Genomic DNA, 19,366 nt, shown 5'->3' on the forward strand with positions numbered 1-19,366 from the left:
AGTCTGTCGTTTCCTCTCTGCCACTGTGCCCCTGCTCTAACCCTCTGGGAGGCTGTCTTGTCCCTAGAGGCGGCCGCCTGGGGAGGGCCGCAAGCGCGAGTGGGGCGTGAGGGCCGTGGGTCACCAGGCGTGGTGACCTGCTGTCAGGCTTGCTCTCTGACCTGCGCTGGGGGAGAGCAGCCTGGCTAGACCCCGAGTTCAGGCTGTTGGCCTTGGTCCAGAGTCCCAGGCTGGACTGGGCTGGGTCCACAGCGTGGCCTCTGTGTGGCTTGGTCACTGGCTAGGTGGTGGCAGTGATGGAGCTAGACCTGAGGTCTGGAGTTTGGTGAGGGGCCTGAATGGGGTCAGAGGTCAGGCCACAGAGGACCCCAGTGCTGGGCAAGGGAAGGCAGGTGTTGCCTACGGGGCAGTACCCACTGCCCACGCCTCCGGCCACAGAATGGGAACTAGGTGCTCTTTGTCACCTGTCTGTCGCTGCACTAGGTCTGGTTCCAGAGCCTGGGTGTCTCAGCGTCTGGCAGGGCAGGGCGGGGTGAGGCAGGGGCAGCTCCTGCAGCTCTGGATCAGTGGTGCGCAGCCACACCCAGGACATCTGGCTAGTTGCCAGCAAGGGGGGCTGGGGCCGTGCTGTAATGGTGCAGGCTGGCCCCCACTGCTTGGGGACACAGGGTCAATGATGATGGTGGTGGTGCTGATGCAGAGGGGCGAGGCGGGGCCCCTTTGCCTGGGCACGCCCCTCCAGCTGCAGCAGGAGCCCCGTGGGCTTTTCTGTTGCCCATCTGTCTGGTGAACACAGCTGACCTTCTGTCTGGTCTCCCCTTGTCCGGGGGAGGATGAGGGCTGCCTTGGGCCCCCAGCCCCCTGGTCCTGACTGTGGCGGGCCGCAGCCCACATCCCTGGGGGTCACAGGGAGAGGAGAAGGGGCTGACGGCCATGGGGCCGTGGCTCTGCCTCCAGCATCCCACACTGGCCTCTCCCTCCCTCACAGGCTGCCCAGAGACTCCCAGGATGCAGGCTCCAAGGCCACTACATCCACCCTCCTGCCTCGAAAAGGTCTGTTCTGGGCACCTCTTCCTAGCTGAGTCCTCCACTCTCTGCCTTGAGCTGGGGGCTCCCTGGCCTCTGGGGCAGCCCTCACATCCTGCGTACGAACCCTTCTGCTCTTAGGGAATGAGATCAGTGGCTCTCGTGGGGCTTTGGTAGGAGACCTCCTGGATCAGAGCCCCTGGGGGTTCTGTCCACCGTGCAGATGACCAGGCCTTCCCCCACCCTTCACAGAGGCTAGGGAACGTGCATTCATGATAGGGCCCCCGGGGGACTGGTCCAGGTCATTCCAGCTACAATTCCTTCCCAGCTGGGAAGGAGATGGGCAGGCCTTGCTCTACCCTCTGCCCACTCCAAACCTGCCCTCGTGGGCCAGCCATGCTAGGTCCTCTGAAGACCCCTCCCAGAGCCTGCGTGCCCTTCTAACCCTCAGCCTGGGGAAGGACGCCATCTCCTGTCCAGTCTGCAACCAGAGGCTGCCCCCTGGTGGCCGCGCCAGGAGCACACCCGCGCAGGGATCCACCCAGGCTCAGGGCACCTTGGCCAGTTGGAGGCCGCTCGCCCCCAACTGCTTTCAGGGCCCTTCCCAAGCCCCTCCCCCTATTCCCCTTGGGAAGGGAGCCCCACCTGGGTGCACTGCCCCCACGCAGGGCATCAACCACTTCACCCCGTGATGGCACCATCTGTCATACCCTTTCCTGTCCCAGGGGACAACTAGTTTCTTCCTAAGGCAGAGCTGGGACCCAGGCAACTAGACTGACTGGGAGCACCCTACCCTTAGCCTGGGCCCCTGCCTGGAGCCTGAAGCCCCTGGCTTGGCCTGGCCCCCCTCCCATGACCACCTTAAGAAGCCTCCACTAGGTCCAGGGAGGCCCCAGGTATAGTGACATGCCATGAGGGGGGGTCTGGGTGGCCTTTTCTTGGTGGGAGGCCATGGTAACACTGGGGTTCCTCCCAAGGGCATTGCAATGCAGGTGTCCTTGTGGTGGCCTCTGCATGGCCCCAGGCCGGGGGCTGCAGGGAGCTGCGGGCAGTAACTTGTATCTGTGACCAGGAGTGACCGCACCAGCCCACAGCCGAGGCTGGGCAGAGTTGTGTAGTCAGGAAGGCCAGGGGCCGGCGCTGCTGGCAGGTGTGTCTATGCTGGCCAGACTCAAGGCTTTTCTTGGGTTGTCCACACTGGCAGAGGGCTGCACTCCCATTTTGCAGACAGGGACACTGAATCTGGAAGCAACGAGTCCGAGCCCGGCACCACCCTGGAACCTCTCTGCCTCTACAGGGGCCGGAGAGGCCACACCGCATGCTCAGTGCGGTGATGTCTGGCGGCTGCTGGCTCTGCCCTGGCCCCCCGGGCAGTGCTCTTGAGTACCCCCTGCAGCCTAAAGTGTCCCTGGCAGGGGTGGGCACCAAGGAGGAGGCAGCAGACGTCATCCTGGGCTGGGGTACCGGCCCTCCCTAAGCTAGAACGAGGCGGATTCTCCAAGCCACCAATGCACCCCAGTGCTTTTTCCCCGTGGGGAAACAAGCCAGACAGCCTGATCCTGCCTCAAGTCTCAGGAAAGAGGGTGAGGAGGGCCCAGCTGTGCTAGGAGGGTCCAGTGCCCCAAAGCCCCCTGCCTCCCCTGTGCACCCATTCGCCGGGGCTCGTTGTGGCTGGGCCCACGGCAGGAATGACCTCAGGGCCTTCCCTCCCTCTGGCTGAGCTCTTCCATCCTTGGGTGGGCCAGGACCTGCCTCTTCCAGGTAGCCCCCGGGGTTTCTGTGCCCACACTTCACCCCCCCTTCAGTTTCCCAGCCTCTCTGTATCCTTTCTCCCATGCCTGCCCTTTGCTGAAGGCTTCAGTGTCCTTCCAGGTCCAGCCTGGCCGGGCTGCCCGGGGCGGCAAGGAGAAGAAAGCAATCAGGCAGGTTCGGAGCAGTCCCCATCAGACAAGGTGGAGCCAGGCAGGAGGGGGGACGGGGAGGAGCTGGGGACCGGCCAGGGAAGCGGGGAGAGCTCGGGGGTGCTGCGCGTGGACAGGGGGCTTCAGCTGGATGCCGGTGGGAATCGGCTGTGTGACCTGGACGTCCCTCACCCCCCCCACTCGAAGGGCAGTGGCCCCTTTGGCAGGGTTCTGGGCTCACCTCACTGTGAGCCTCCAGGGCACTCCTGCCGGGCCCCACCCACCTCCTGCTTCTATGTCCAGGCTGCCTCTTTGCTTTTCTTTTTTGGAAGCCACACGCATTGGGAGCCGAAGACCCGCTGTGCTCGGGTCTAAGGCACTGCCTACAACTGAAGGGTGGAGCTGGGCCCAGCAGGCCCGAGGGGCGGGACAGGGGCGGGACGAGGCGATTTGGGGGTCCCTCCTGGCCTTCTGCCCTGTCTGGGGTGGCATGGTGTGGGGGGGGGATGTGGCAGCCACATCACCACCAGGGGACTGATGGGCCTGTAGGTAGAGAGCTGCTGGCCCCAGGCAGAGGCGGGCTGGCAGCCTCCCAGCCCTGCTGGGTCTGGGGTGGGAATCCTGACGGGTCCACCATCTGCATCCCCCCCGCCCCCCGACACAGCGCCTGATGTGAGTGTCAGAAAGGAGCATCTGGACGTGAGACCCTGGGGGGTCTTCGTCTGGGCCTCACCTCCCTGTGAGCACCCGCTGCTGCCCGAGGGGCTGCCCAAGCCAGGAGGCTGGTGGACAGGAGGCCCCAGAGGTTCAGCCCCATTCAGCCAAGTCATGTCCCTTCTGTTTGGGGCTCAAGCCCCTGACCGGCTGCTGCTCTGAGTGGGGGTCAGCCCATGGGATGCCTGCCTCAGACCCCCTTCACCTCTACCTCCTGTTGATGCCCTGACTCCCAAGAGTGGCATGGACCCCTCCCAGGCAGGGTAGAGGACAGCCTCCCCCTTCCCTGGGGCCCCTCAGGGGCAGCTCCCTCCCCAGCAGGCCTTTCTCCTGGGTGTCACACCACCACAGGGGTCTTCTGTGACACATGCCCTAAGAACACCCTGCTTGGGCCTGGCCTCCTCCCCAGCTGCCCCCCACCCCTCTGAGACAGCAGCTGAGCTCCATGGTGACTCCACAGGGCGCGGGCTGGAGCGTGGGGTGTGGGCAGAGCCCGGGGTTGTGGGCTTTAACCTACGCAGTGGGCATCAGCGTGCGTGTGCCGAGCAGCCTGGCCCTCAGGACCCGCGAGGCTGCAGGTCAGCAGACCCCCTTCAGCTGCCCCAGTGCCTGCCTGGCCACGGGGGTGGGGGAGGGGCCAGCAGGTGGGCAGGGCCGAGCTCCGTGGCCCTTATCTGCCAGAGGGCCAGGTGGGACCCCATGGGACCGGACACTAGCCCAGGGGCAAGGTCACAGTGGTCTGGACCCAGAGCCTGGTGCCTCAGTTCTCCTGGCTGGCCAGCACCTGCACGGCGACCAGCAGAAGAGGAGTGGCCCCTGCATACCCAGCGCTGGTCACAGGCCGCGTGCGGGGAGAGGCCGCGGTCCGAGCTGGAAAAGCACTCTGAGCACAGCAAGCAGCACGTGCACCCCTGGGGGCCTGGGGGGCTGTGCGTAGGGGAGCAGAGCACAGGGGTCCAAAAGAGCAGGGCTGCAAGGCAGGCCCCAGCCTGTGGGCCACACGGTTCTCTGAGGGACATGGGGGCTCAGCCAGGGCTATGGTAGGGGCCCCAGAGCCTGGGGCCGGCATATCCGGAGGCTGGGGGTGAGGCTCTGTGGGTTTGGGGCACCCAGGCTCAGGAGAGGAGGGCCTGGGGTGACCCTGCTGCACAGCAGCCGTGGCCTCCTCCCCTCCCATCGAGGCGCAGCCCTGCCCTGGGGGAGATGACACATGCACTGGGTGTCGGGCATAAACAAAGAGCTCCCAGGTGAGGACTGTTTGGGGCCTCAGGGGAGGGTGAGATCATGGCCGGCTGGCTGGACTGTCTCATTGGAAATGGAGTCATCTGTGACCGTTAAATTTTTAGGGAGGGGGAGGTTGGGAGAGGCCAGGGTGCCGTTGCCCCTCCCTGGACTGGTGGCCCACCCCAGGGCTCTCACCACCTGGGCTCAAGAGTCCCCTCCTTCCCTGGGATCCCCCTTCCCGGCACTGCACCCCAGGCCACTGCTGGCTTCTCGGTCCAGTGTGGGGCCTGCTGCCCTTGGCTGTCCCTAGAGCCCCCAGCCTGTAGCCACCTTGCTGAGCCTGGCCCGGGGTGTGAGTAGGGGTGTGGGCTCAGCCCCCTATCGCCTCCTCCCCAGGGCCGGGCCTTACCCCTCACGGCCCTGCGACCCAGGCTGGTCCCCCAGCTGTGCAGGCCTGCACCAACCTGCTCGTGGGGTGCAGGTGCCAGCAGCCGGGCGGGGCAGCTCTGGGATCCAGCAATAGATCTGCTGATAGCGCAGCCTGTCGGGTCCTGCCCCGGCCTGCCAGGGCTCCTGCAGCTGGGGCGGGTCTAGGAGCGGGGTCTGCGTCTTCCCGCCCGGCCCCTTGGTGCCTAGCATGGGGGCTGAGTCCTGGGGTCGGCAGGGCGAGATAGGCCAGGCAGCGAGAGCTTTGGGGAGCAGGTGGCTGGGGTCTTCAGACCCACAGGCTATGCTCCTCAGCCACCACTCTGTCTCAATGCCTGGGAGGGGGTGACAAATGCAGGTTCCTGGGCCGCCACCGCACCCTCTTTGTTGGAGGTCCTGCTGCTCTGAGAGGCAGTGGCTGCTGAGTTTTGCCTTGAGGGCTGGGGCGGGGGGCGTCAGGCTGCTCCTGAGGGACGTGGGCCAGTGAGTACTGCTTCCCCCAAGGTCACTCGCTGGCCCACGCTGCCGTGGGGGGGGGGGGGCTGGGTCCTTCCTGCTCTGGCCCTGGCGGTGCCTGCTGTGGAAGGGACTGCGCCCCGGGCCGGGGCCTCCGCACAGCCCGAGGGGCCCAGCTGGAGCAGGACTTTCTTGGGAAAGCCCACGTACCCCTTGGGCTGTGCCTCTGCTGCCCTGCACCCCTAGACTGGCCGGCTCCGAGGATCTGGCTCCGCACCTGCAGGGAAACTGAGGCGCCGGGCCCGTGAACAGCCTGCCCTGAGCCTCCTATCTGACATCTGCTTCTGCGTACCTGTCTACACAGCAGGACTGGACTGGACTGCACTGGCGGGTGGTAGTGACTCAGACATCCCTGGGCGTTTCCTCTCCCAGTCAGCTGCTTGGGCTGGGGCGGGGGCGCTCCCCAGCTCCTTGAAGCCCAGGGGGAGGGGCCTGGCCCAGCTCCGGGCCTGTGAGGGGGCCGCCCATCCCTCTGGTGGGGCTCCAGGCCGCCCGAGGAGGGGGAGGCCAGGGCGGGGCAGTGGAGGGGAGGGGCCCACGAGGGCAGCTGGAGGGAGCGCCAGCTGGGACCTGCACTTCTGGGCGAGTTGGGAGGACTTCCGAGCTGGGTAAGCCACGGCCGCTGCGTCCTGTGCCTGCCCCTGCCCGGGTGCAGCCCTCGGGCCCCTGCCCCCCTCACCGCCGGGTAGGGGGCTGGACTGGGGGCTGAGCACGGCTCTTATGTCCCTCAGCCCCAGTCCTTGTAAGGACAGGCGTGTCAGTTCATGGTGGCTAGGGGCGAAGCGCAGCCAGTGCCGCCCCAGGACCGGCAGGTCCTCAGGCTTGACCAAGCGGCTGGGGAGGGCCCCTCAGGTGATGCCCACTGCCCTGTGCGCTGCACTGGGGACCCCGGGCGTGCGGGGAGGCCGTTCAAGCAAGGGCAGGATCCCCTGCGGGTTCTGCGTGGGCAGTGGGGACCTGCCGGGGTGGGCGGGATGTCTGGGGGGTCCTGGCCAGTCAGCTCAGGGACAGAATCAGGCTCGGGCCTGCCAGTCCCATCTGGGATGGGTGGGACTGTGGGGCCTTTCCTTTTGGCCCCCGGGCCCTTTGGAGCCGGTAGGCTGGTATGCCCGCCCTTGCCTCAGTTTCTCCAAGTGCAGAAGGAGAGACGCTGGGCCCTCCACTGCCCCCCTAGCCCCACAGCTCGGAGGTGTCCTCAGACTGGGCAGGAGATGCTGCTTTCCAGGAGATCTGCCCTGCTCCCCATCTCCTTCTTGCACTAGCCCTTATTATGCACCGACTGTGTGCCGGGCTCTGAGTGCTTGGGACCAGAGATGAGGCTGTGGCCAGAAGTGACGGCCTGAGTCAGTGGAGGAAGCACCCGTGAAAAGTGCCAGAACTGGGGAGAGAGCCCCGTCTGTGGTGCTGCTCCGAGGGTCTGGGGCCCAGGCCTCTGCGGGCAGGACTGCTGGGCTCGGACGGGGCTGGGTGTGGGGAAGCGGGGCAGGGTGATGCGGGTGTCCAGCTTGCCACTGAGCAGCAGCAGAGCCAGTGGGCGAGGACCCGCCCCCGCAGGCCAGGACAACCAGAGCCCCAGGGGAGTGCGGGGCAGAGGTGGGAGCTGAGCCGGCCTCCCCAAGCAGCTGGGTTACCCCCAAGCAAGTCGGGAAGGGGGGCCGGCCTTGGCTGCCTGTGGGTGTTGCTTCGGGAAGTCTGAAGGTCTCATGACCAGTCAGCCGAGCCCAGCACTTTCCTCGTGAAGTTCCAGGGAGGGGTGAGGCCCGAGCTCGCTGTGTGCCCGTGTGCAGTGTCCCCGGAGGGGAGAGCCTGCGGCAGGCGCCCCTGTGGCTTCCTGCATGGGTAGGAGGCCTCACCCGGGACGGTGGCCCGGTGTTGAGGGAGGGTCCCAGAGCCAGGCACACACGTCCACACCCACGGTCCCATAGGCCCATGCATGCACGCGCGCACCCGTGATGGCCTCTCGGGCCGGGGCCCAGGTCCCCACTCGAAGCTCTCCTTCCTGCCACTCTCAGATCCCCAGTCCCACCATTGCCCTGGCAACATGCACCCCCCCCCAACCGACCCTGGCCCACCTGGAGGGCAACCAGCCTCCATACAAACTTGGGTTTTGTTGACGCCATGTTGCCCCACCCACGGTGCCCTTACTTTGGACCCTCCAAGAACCCCCAGGGCAGGGGGCTAGCAGGAGAGCTCTCTTCGTAGTCCAGAGCCCACGGGCAAGGTGAGTGAGGGGCAGTCCTCCTGGCAGATGCCCCCGTTTCTGCGCCCCCTCCCCCTGCTCCCCCAGTCAGCACAGCTCATCCTGTCTCTGCCCTCTCCCCAGACCCACTTCCTTGAGGCCCTGCCCTAGAAAATTCCAATATTCTAGGGAGTGGAGCTTTCCCGCTGACTGAGATGCATGCTCCCCTCACCCCAAGTCCTGAGCCCTCCTCCCTGGCCCCTGCACGGGCAGCACTTGGATGTCACAGTGGTGTCTGAGACCACGGAGGGTCAGGGTTAGGGGCAGGGCCCTGAGCCCGAGGAGGAGGGGAGGGCTTTAGGGGGACACTAGGTGCCAGCAGCCAGGACTACTGGGCTGGCTCAACCTGTCACTTCTGCCAAGTGGGGGTGGCTCTGCAAAGTGGGGGTGACTGTATTTTTATTAGCCATTGTTCCAGAGGACCGCGGGGGCTGGTCTGTGTGCACAGCCTGTCTGTGGGGCCACCGCAGGCACGGGCCAGGGGCCGGGCCAGGCAGGATGACAGGACACGTCCCTTGCATTCATGGCTGGGGGGGGCCCACGGGGCATGGGGACCGGTAAGACCCGGCTTTGGGGGGCGCTGGAGCCTCCTCCCTCCCCGGGGTGTGGGACGAGCCTGGCGGACTGCTGGCATCGGACAGGCGGGATTTCCTCCTTCCTGTTTGTGCCCAGCGGTTGTGCCTTAGGGGGCGCCCAAGGATCTAGAGCCTAAAGCCGTCGTCGGGGTGCGGCTGTGGGCTGGGCCGCCACCTCCCAGCACCTGCTTTTAGGTCGGCAGTGGGTGTGAGGCTGGTTCCCAGCGAGGGGTGCGCCGCTGCCTCCGTGCTGTCCACACCTTTCCTCACCGTGGCCCTAGACGCCCACGGGACACGGCTGGAGTAGATCTGGGGTGCAGCCTCTCAGGGCCGGGGATCCCTGCTGGATTGCGGGAGGCTTCCACCGCCCTACGCCCCCATCCCCACCCCCACCCCTGGCACCGGGCGCCCAGCTAGAGGCCCTGCCCTGGTCCCCTTCCCAGGCCTGTGGGACTCCGCCCGCTGCCTCTCCAGGGACACGCCTGCCGGCAGAGGGCGGTCACCGGCTCCTGTTTTGTTGTGTGACTCAGGGAAACGCTGGGCTGCGGAGGCTCCGGGCGAGGACTGGCGGCCCACGGGTTTCTGGGCGTGCCGTGTCGCAGGGCGGAGCCCCCTGGGCCACGCCCCCGATTGCCCAGGCCACGCCCCCAGATGCTTCCCCCGCCCACCCAGCCCTGCAGGCGGAAGCCCTGTGTCCCCTCGGTCCCCCGCAGCAGGGTGGTCAGCGAGCAGGCCGCCGGAGTTGGTGTGAGATCAGTGCGTTTCGGCTCCGGATGTTTAGTTCGATTCTGGAGACGCTGGGCTCACTGCGTCCGTGGGAAGGTTGTAAATAAGGATCTGAGCTGATCGCTCCAGTCATCCCTGAACTGTTTGGTGCTTGTCTGCAAATAATCCAATACCGTTTGAGTGTTCACATTCATTGGCATAAAGTTTATCATTTACTGATTTCATTTTTTTGGTAGAATTTTAAAGATTTTATTTTATTTTTCTAATGTTTACTTTTGAGAGAGAGAGTGTAAATGGGGGCGGGGCAGACACAAGAGAGGACAGAGGATTGGCAGCAGGCTCTGAGTTGTCAGCATAGAGCCCGTGGAAGGGCTTGAACTCGATCTGTGAGATCATGACCAGAGCCACCCAGGCACCCCTTAAAATTTCTTCCTGAGAAGAGTTCAAATCCTGAGTGTGTGGCTTGATGGATTTTCCTCAGTGGCCACACGCATGTCCCCTGTGCCCCTGTCCACAAGCAGCTGTCCCGGCACCAGAGGCCCTTCCCCCCAGGCGCTGCCCTCCCTGGGGGAGCTGGTAACGTGAGGGGGCTTGTGCCTGATCGTGAACTTTCACCTGAGCTCCTTCATCGTGAAATCCATCCACCTCGCAGACGTGGCTTGTCCCCGTAGAATGTTCCACTGGACAAATACCCACAATGTCGCTTCGTTCTACCGCTGGTGGACATTTGAGACTTTCTGATTTCTGGCACTACTGTGGTGCCAGGATGGGCATTTCTGTACCTGTCTTTTGGGGAGTGCATTTTTGTTGGGCATGCCCTTGGGTGGGGAGCTGCCGGGCCGCAGAGAGCCACCGTCGGACCTTAGATACCGCGGGGCCGTTTCCCAAAGTGACGGAGCCGGCTCGCCTGACACCCAGACACCCACCTAGGGCGGGGCTCCATTCCCCTGCATGCCAGCCAGCTCTGGGGAGGCTGCCCCTGCCCTCACCGCCATCCCTGTGGGAGTGGAGGGGTGTCTCTGGGCTCTCGCTGTCTGTCTGGCCCCTCTGTGAGTTAATCCGTGACTTCCTTGGTGAGACCTTGCCCGGTCTTTGCCCCGTCTGCCACTGGGTTCTTTGTCTCGTCCTTTTGTTTTGCACGAATTCTTTGAATTCTTCATACAATTGGGCAGGAGGCTGAGGCTGTGATTTGGTAAGTGTGTTGCGAATCCCTGCCCAGCTCTTGGCCTGACTGCTCACCAGGGCTGATCTGATCGCTCCCTCACGGGTTGTTTGGATCAACAGAAGCTCTTCGCGTTCACGTGGACACTTGGTGCCCTTTCCTGCAGGGCGAGCCTCCGGGAGAACTGTCCTCCTCCACACGGCCACTTCTGTTTATCTTCTGGAAGCTTTATTGTTAAGCCTTCAACTTTGAACCACGATCCGCATGAGGTTCAGACACTGTGGCTGACGTAAAGGTTGAGATTTGTCTGCGTCGGGAGCCGGCAGAGCCCGAGTGGGGAACTGAAAGCACCATCCGGTTCCCCAGCTTTGTATCTAGGAGTCTGGTGCTGGGCTCTCCGTCCGGTTCATGGGTTTTAATTTGCGCCTTCCTGGTCGCTGGGGAGACTGGGCGTGGCGTCTTGTGCGCGTCCCTGCACCTTCTCTGTCACTGTCTGCTCAAATCCTCTGCCCATATTTAATCGACAGGGTGGGGTTTTTTTTTTTTGTCCTTTTCTATTGATTTGTAAGAGGATTTGAACGCAAGTCCTTTGTCAGATATGGGCTTGCACTTTCATTTTCTTAGCAACGCCTCTCAAGACCAGAGTTATAATGAAATATGATTTATCTCATCTTCTTGTGTGCATCACACTTTGGTATCTGCCTCCCCAGTGGTGGCAAAGCCCCTGTGCTTTCTTTGGGAAGTTCTATAGTGTTAGGTTTTACCTTGAGTGCTATGGTTCATTCAGAGTTCATTTTTATGTGTGATGTGAGGTAAAGGTCCAGGTTTTTCGTTTTGTTTTGTTTTCCAAATAAATATCCAGGGGTCCCAACACCAATGTTGAAAAGACCATGATTTTTCTATTGAAATAACTCGGCTGCTTTGTCCAAGTTCAATCAACTGCACAAAGTATGGAGCTTTCTGGACTTTCCATTCTGTTTCATTGATCTTCCACGTTTCCGCCGTACTGCCTTGATTCCGCTGGGGGTCCGAGAAGATACCCAGCATGATTTAAATTGTCTGAAACTTTACTGAGACATTTTATTCATTTATTGAAAATCTTTATTTACTTATTTTGAGAGATGGGGGCAGAGAGAGAGAAGAGAGGTAAACCCAAGCAGGCTCCGCACTGACCCCACTCATACGAGGTTCAAGCCCACAAACCATGAGCTCATGACCTGAGCCGAGACCAAGAGTCGGGCGCTTAGCGGCCGGAGCCCCCGGGCGCCCCCCTCAGTCGTGCCGGCTGGCTTGCTGGACCTGGGCTCCGGCTTCACAGCGTTTTGCTTTGAACAGTTTGCATCGGTCCACGTCCTCCCGGCTCCAGGGCGCCGGCGTGGACTGTGGGGCCATTTCCCGCACATGCAGGTCACGCCTCTCTGGCCACTTTCACAGTGTTCTCTTCATCACTGCGACCGGAGCGCGTCGGGGCCCCTCTGTGTCGGCGGGGGCTGCAGATCGAAGCCACCCTTCCTCCCCCTCTCCCCTCTCGCCTCTCCTCCGAGACCTCGGCTGGCTGCCGCTGGCTGAACGCGGCCCCTGGCCTCACCCGCGCTTTCTTTCGTCCTCCTGCTTCTTTTCCCCTCTGCTCTTCAAGTCGGTCGATTTCTTTCTCTGTTTTTTTAAGTTCTTAGTTTACTAACCCTCGTGTGAGCAACGGGCACCATCCCCAGTGGTCCCCGCAGACCCTCCTCCCCTGGCTGCCGGCGCCCCCGTGCCGTTTGGAGCCCTCCCGGCGCCCTTCACTCCGTCCTTGTGTCCCTTCCCCTGTTTTCCTTCTCGTACAGGCCGCGTCGCACCGGTCCACGTTTTCACAGCCCAGCGGGTCATACACGCGGCCAGCGCCGCTTGCCCGGCCACCACCCAAATGTGCCCGGAGTCCAAACATAGGGATGAGTCTGGTGTGGTCCTCTCCATCTGCTACTTTTCCCCGAATGTCTGTCTCAGGTTCTGTTGCTTTCTTTGGGCAAAGACCATCAGTGACCATCTGCTTCCGCTAAAGTGGTCGGTTGGTCCTGAACTTCCTGGTCCACATAATTACCCTGTCGTTTGTGAAGGCGGCCGAGCCTCAGGCCGCCAGGGAGGAAAACACCAAACTGGTCAACTTCTCTTAGTTTTCAAGTTCTTCGATTCTTTCTTCTGGCATCTGAAGTCCCAGTAGTACATTTTTCAACTCCCAAATTTCTGTGTAGCTTTCCTATCATTTCTGCTTCCGCACGACAGCCTCCCTTTCCTGAGCCATCCTGTTTTCCACCTGCTGTAGCTGAGTCGGTGCCCCACCAGCACCGGCAGACATGCAGTTTCCAGCACCTGCTCCGTCCCTCAGTGTGGATCGTACTTTCTTGTTTCTTTGTGTTTTGTGTAACTTTTGGCTGAACGCTGGGCACCGTGGGTTCTGGGCTGCAGCACCCTGCCATCCACCCGCTCAGGGCTCTGAGTGTTCTTTCACTCCGTGTTTGTTACTGATTGTCTCAGACTGAGTCCGTGAGGTCCACAGCTCCCCTTGTGCAGCCCCTCCGCCGTCTGACCTGCACGTGCCCTCGGGCCCAGCATCCAGGATGGGGCTACATGTGCACAACAGGTGCATGGACTCTCCTGAGCCCCCCCCCCCCCCCCCCCCCCCCCCCCCCCCCCCCCCCCCCCCCCCCCCCCCCCCCCCCCCCCCCCCCCCCCCCCCCCCCCCCCCGTCCGCCATCTGGTCCCTCACCTGCAGGCTTCACTGACTCAGCCCCTCTCTTTGCAGTGTCTGGCCGGCAACTGCAGTCTGAGGACCCGGATGCAGAAACTGAAGAGGACCCCTGTGTAAGCAAGGCCCCGGGGGATGCACGCCCTCTTCCCATAGCCCCTGTCCTTTCCCCCGGCCCGGGCAGAGCCCCCTGACTGTCCTGTCCCACCAGGTGACTGCAGGGCCCGGGGACGAGATCATTCGGCCACGGCCACAGGGGTCCTCCCCTGTCTACGAGTGCACTGCTGAGAGTGCCGCCTTCGGACTCCCGGTAAGCCTGCCTGACACAGACTCACAGCGGAGGGGTTCACAGATGTGGGGCCACGGGGGCCGTGCCTCCTTCGTCACCCTACCTGGACACCTCCCACCGTCTGTGCAACCACACCGCCCTACCCTGCCACCTCCTGGGCCACAGTTACAGCCATTCCTCCACCCTCTCTGACCTTCCCGTCCCCCAGGACCCCTCACTTCTGCTGGCGAAGACGCAGGACAGACACCGTATGTGTGCGTGTTCCGGGAAGAGAGCCCGAACTCTGGGCGTGCACACACATGCGGTGTCTGGAGAGGAGGCTCGGGGGGCCCCAGAGGGCACAGAGGGCCCGGGGAAGGCCCGGCAGGGGGACACGGGGGTCCTGGGGAGGTCGGGGGGCCAGGGGGCACCTAGAGGTTGCACTTGCTAAATCCCGGTTCTGGCTTTTGTTCCCTTCTCCCCGTCCGCACAAAACCCAGTTCCTATGGGGTCTGCCCTGGGTGTGGGCACTAGGGCCTGGGGGCTGGGCCCTGCCAGGAAGCACCAGGGCCAAGGGCCACCTCCCTGCCCCTGCGGGCAGGTGACCCGCCATGTCTCTGGCTGCAGGACGAAGACGCACAGAGACGGCGGACTTCCTCGGGCTCCGGGGGGCGGAGGACCTGGTGGAAGAGGGATTCAGGAGACTCTCGAACGTTTTCCAGGATGAGTCGTCCACAGGTGGGTGTGGCAGCACCCGCCCCTGTGGAGGGGGGATGCCGGGTCGGAGCACGGAGAGGGGCTTCCTTGTCGCCTTCATCAGGCCTGGTCTGTGGGCAGGGGCTCCAGAGACTGGTCCGGGCTTTCCCTCAGACCTTGAGGAGGAGCCCGGACACCTGGCCAGGTAGACCCAAGCTCGTGGGCCTCAGTGTTCCCGGCTGTATAATGGACAAAGCTGCTGCCTGCTGCATACGCAAGCCACGGACCATGCCAGGTCCTGGGGGCTCCCTGTGAGGCGAGGACGGTGCACTGCCTCCTGAGGCCGCCCGTCCTGTCGTCCGTGGGTCCAGCAGTTCGAAAGCCTGGCTGGACCTAAAGTGTCTGCGACGTCTGAGGTCAGGTTAGCTGCACCGTGTGTTGTGTCACCCTGGGCCTGGTGACGCTGCCCAGTCTGAGTACCAGCCACGTCTCGTGGCCTCGGCGCTTGGTCTGTGTGTGCAGAAGGAGCAAGGCCCGGACGCCACCCTGAGCCCCGTTGGGCCGCGGCGCCGCCCCCAGGTCCTGGGGGGCGGGGGTGGGGTAAGAGAAGGCCGCTCCCACTGGAGATGGCTTGCAGCTGGCTTCCTCCGGAGCTCGGACTCACAGCCTGGGCCCTGGCGGGGGGCGCCTGCTCTTGCCCCAGGTCACCTGCATGATGGGCAGGACTCTGGAGTCCCTGTGCTCGGGGGGCCTGGGCCGCCAGCACCGATGCCCGCCGCGGCAGGGCAGACAATCACCACGGCCCCGGGCATGCTTCCCGTCCAGTCCCTGCAGGAGGCCACAGAGATGATGCTGACGACCGAGGCGGAGGCTGGAGCCAGCGGCTACAGCGTCACAGGGGGCGGGGACCGAGGCCTTTTCGTCAAACAAGTGCTGAAGGACTCCTCCGCTGCCAAGCTTTTCAGCCTGAAAGAAGGTATTCTGGCTGCCCATCCTTGGGGTCTCCGCGGTTCCCATCGGGGCGGGAGGGCCCTGGGGCTCAGGTCATTCCCGCTGGGACCGCCCAGACACTTCTGAGCTGAGCCAGGCTTTCTCACTGTGCCGCTGGGTGACTGCCTTCCCATGCAGGGCTCCAGACCGGGTGTGCCGGGATCCCCGTCGGGGGCCCCTCTCACACACCCCTGTATCTCTGGAAGGAATGGTGAGGGGGGGGAACTGAGGCCAGAGCCCGCTCTGTTTGTCTAGGCGATCAGCTGCTCAGCGCAACCATATTCTTCGACAACATTAAATATGAAGACGCACTCAAAATTCTCCAGTACTCAGAGCCTTACAAGGTTCAGTTCCAAGTCAGACGGAAACGCCCTGCCGCAGAGGATGCGGAAGGGGCCTCCGGGGCTGCTCGGCCTGGCTGGAAGGACAGTGAGAAACAGGTGAGGCTGGGCCCCGCCGACATCCCTGCGCGCAGGGCTGAGGCTGAGCGGGGGATGTCCGCCCCACCTGCATCTGTCCTTTGAGCCCAGGGCCCCAGAATTGCTGTGCCGGGGCCGCCTGGCTCACTGTCCTTTGTATTTCAGGAGAGAGAGGCCGCCGATGTGTGCACGGAGACCCCCACCAGGACCCTGGAAGGCAGTGGAGACAAGGAGAGGCTGCTCTCCAGGCCCAGGGAGGGCAGAGGCAGGCAGCCCCGAAAGGAGAGACTTTCCTGGCCCAAGTTCCAATCAATAAAGAGCAGGCCCAGGTCAGGGCCACAGAGGTCACGCAGCTCTTCCGAGGCCTATGAGCGAGGACCCGCACCTGACGTGTCCCCCACGAGCACAGACACGGAAGCCCAGCTCCCAACAGAGGGGCAGAAGGCAGGACCAGACGGCCAGCGGAGAAGAAGGTTCCTGAACCTGAGATTCAGAGCGGGCTCGGGGAAGGGTCCGATGCTGGGGGTGCGACCGGGCCCAGCGGTCCAGGCAGGGGTCCTAGAGGAGGCAGGGCCTGGGGACGAGGGCCACGAAGGCGCCGAGGCCGCCGCAGAGAGAGCGGCGGAAGGACCCGAGGGCACAGCGGCTCTCACTGCCCCGCAGCCCGGGGCGCCGAGCCTCCCTGGCCAGGGAGCCACGAGGGATGCGGCCGGCGCGGCGCCCCGGCGCAGGAGGAAGACAAAGGAAGCAAATGACCAGGGCGACTTCGTGTCACAAGGGACACCGGAGATAGATGTGGCCGTACAGCACGGTGCAGACGGCCACAGAGAAGTGGCCCAGGGCAAACACGTATGGATTGCAAGATCAGCTCTGCAAGGCAAAGCAGACACACAGGGCTGCCAACCGGAATTCCAAATCCAAACACCCGATTTGAAAACACCCAAGTTTGAATTTTGCAGTGAAAAGATGAAAGTCACAGAGGTGGATAACGCAGTGGTCCTAAGGCAGCCCAGGCACGGAGGTCCAGCGGCAGAAGACACGGGTGACGCAGAGCACAGAGACCACGGACGGGAGACACAGGCGGCTGGACAACCCGCAGTGCCCATGACAGAACGGGAGGACGGTGGAGCAGAGGGCGCTGAGGCAGGTCACCGAGATCACCAGACCAAAGATGGGGACACACAGGCCGATGGGAGACAGAAGAAAACTATATTCAAATTCAAAATCCCCTCCTTCGGGTGGTCTCCAGGAAGAGACATAAAATCAGTGCAAGAAAAAGACAGAGAAAAGGAAACGACACTCACAGATCCGACATTGCAATCAGGGGAGAGAGTCATTCAAACAGAAGAGGAACAAAGAAACCTAGAAACAACGAAGAGACATCCAGGGGAAGAAAAAAGGCAAAGAGAGGCGGGAGAGACCACTGCAGGTGACCTGGCCATGGAAGAGAGGGAGTCGGCCGCCAGAGACAACAAGTTCAAGATGCCCAAGTTCAAGATGCCGTCCTTCGGCGCCTCGGTGCCAGGCAAAGACCTGGCAACATCCGTGGACGTCACCGTGCCCCTGCCCAAAGTTGGCGTGGCGGCCACCCTGCCCTCCCTCGAAGGTGAGATCCGAGGACCAGAGGGCGCCGTGCAACTGCCCACTGGTGATATCGATCTTCCTGGGGGAGAGTTGGAGGTGTCCCTCCCCGAGGGAGACGTGTCAGTGTCCGGGCTTAAAGGCAAAGCAGAAGGGGCCAGGATCAAGGGCCAGCTACCCAAGGTCCAGGTGCCCAGGATCAAGATGCCCAAAGTGGATGTCAAGGCGCCCCAGGTGGACATCAAGGCGCCCAAGGTGGACGTGAAGGGCACCAAAGGCGAGCTGAGTGCCCCCACCGTAGAGGTGACTCTGCCCAGCGTGGAGGTGGACGCCAGGGCACCCGGCGCCCAGCTGGAGGGTGACCTGGCCCTGGGAGACAGGGAGGCGGCCCCCAGAGACAGCAAGTTCAAGATGCCCAAGTTGAAGATGCCATCCTTCGGCGCCTCGGCGCCAAGCAAGTCCTTGGAGGCCTCGGTGGATGCGTCCCTGCCCAAGACCCAGGCCGAAGTGTCCCTGCCCTCCATCCAGGCCGACGTCAAGACCGGTGATGTGCGCGTTGAGCTGCCATCTGCCGACCTGGAGCTCAAGCCTGCCTCGCTGGGCGTCGAGCTGCAGGAGGGCCAAGTGCCTGAGGGGCAGCTCCAGGAAGCCTCGGCAGGAGCCGGACTCAAAGGGCACCTGCCCAAGGTGCACATGCCCAGCATCAAGATGCCCAAAGTGGACTTCAAGGCGCCCCAGGTGGACATCAAGGAGCCCCAGGTGGACATCAAGGCGCCCCAGGTTGACCTCCATGTGCCCCAGGTAGACCTCAAGGTGACCCAGGTGGACCTCAAGGCGCCAAAGGTGGACGTGAAGGGCGCCAAAGGTAAGCTGAGCGCCCCAGCCGTGGAGGTGACCCAGCCCAGCGTGGAGGTGGACGCCCGGGCACCCGGCGCCAAGCTGGAGGGTGACCTGTCCCTGGGAGACAGAGAGGCGGCCCCCAGAGACAGCAAGTTCAAGATGCCCAAGTTCAAGATGCCATCCTTCGGCGCCTCGGCGCCAAGCAAGTCCTTGGAGACCTCAGTGGATGCGTCCCTGCCCAAGGCCCAGGCCGAAGTGTCCCTGCCCTCCATCCAGGCAAACGTCAAGACCGGTGATGTGCGCGTTGAGCTGCCATCTGCCGACCTGGAGCTCAAGCCTGCCTCGCTGGGCGTCGAGCTGCAGGAGGGCCAAGTGCCCGAGGGGCAGCACCAGGAAGCCTCGGCAGGAGCCGGACTCAAAGGGCACCTGCCCAAGGTGCACATGCCCAGCATCAAGATGCCCAAAGTGGACTTCAAGGCGCCCCAGATGGACATCAAGGCGCCCAAGGTGGACCTCCATGTGCCCCAGGTGGACCTCAAGGCGACCCAGGTGGACCTCAAGACGCCTCAGATGGATATGAAGGTGCCGCAGGTGGACATCAAGGCGCCGCAGGTGGACCTCCTTGTGCCCCAGGTGGACCTCAAGGCGCCCCAGGTGGACGTGAAGGGTGCCAAAGGTGAGCTGAGAGCCCCAACCGTGGAGGTGACCCTGCCCAGTGTGGAGGTGGACGCCCGGGCACCCGGCGCCAAGCTGGAGGGTGACCTGGCCCTGGGAGAAAGGGAGGCGGCCCACAGAGACAGCAAGTTCAAGATGCCCAAGTTCAAGATGCCATCCTTCGGCGCCTCGGCGCCAAGCAAAGACCTGGGAACATCCGGGGACGTCGACGTGCCCGTACCCAAAGTTGGCGTGGCGGCCACCCTGCCCTCCCTCGAAGGTGAGATCCAAGCGCCAGAGGGCACGGTGCAACTGCCCACTGGTGATATCGACCTCCCTGGGGGAGAGGTGGAGGTGTCCCTCCCCGAGGGAGACGTGTCAGTGTCCGGGCTGAAAGGCAAAGCAGAAGGGGCCAGGATCAAGGGCCAGCTGCCCAGGGTCCAGGTGCCTAGCATCAAGATGCCCAAGGTGGACGTCAGGGCACCCAAGGTGGACATGAAGGCGCCCAAGGTGGATATCAACGCGCCCCAGATGGACAAAAAGGCGCCCCAGGTGGACCTCAAGGCGCCCAAGGTGGACGTGAAGGGAGCCAAAGGGGAGCTGAGCGCCCCCACCGTGGAGGCGACCCTGCCCAACGTGGAGGTGGATGCCGGGGCACCAGGCCCCAAGCTGGAGGGTGACCTG

The 19,366-nt window shown here is 63.4% G+C and overlaps 1 protein-coding gene across 1 annotated transcript in view; it reads left to right on the forward strand.

Moving 5' to 3' along the window:
* Window positions 1-13,028: 13,028 nt before the first annotated feature.
* AHNAK2 (AHNAK nucleoprotein 2) overlaps window positions 13,029-19,366 on the forward strand; it is a 13,371-nt gene continuing 7,033 nt past the window's right edge. The window contains exons 1-7 of the mRNA XM_029950762.1: window positions 13,029-13,129; window positions 13,292-13,350; window positions 13,446-13,544; window positions 14,130-14,240; window positions 15,024-15,174; window positions 15,444-15,628; window positions 15,773-19,358. Coding sequence (XP_029806622.1) covers window positions 13,117-13,129; window positions 13,292-13,350; window positions 13,446-13,544; window positions 14,130-14,240; window positions 15,024-15,174; window positions 15,444-15,628; window positions 15,773-19,358 — 4,204 coding nt within the window. The 5' untranslated portion in view covers window positions 13,029-13,116. The remainder of the gene's footprint in view (window positions 13,130-13,291; window positions 13,351-13,445; window positions 13,545-14,129; window positions 14,241-15,023; window positions 15,175-15,443; window positions 15,629-15,772; window positions 19,359-19,366) is intronic.

The sequence above is a fragment of the Suricata suricatta genome, chromosome 9 (assembly GCF_006229205.1).
Source record: "Suricata suricatta isolate VVHF042 chromosome 9, meerkat_22Aug2017_6uvM2_HiC, whole genome shotgun sequence".
NCBI lineage: Eukaryota > Metazoa > Chordata > Mammalia > Carnivora > Herpestidae > Suricata > Suricata suricatta.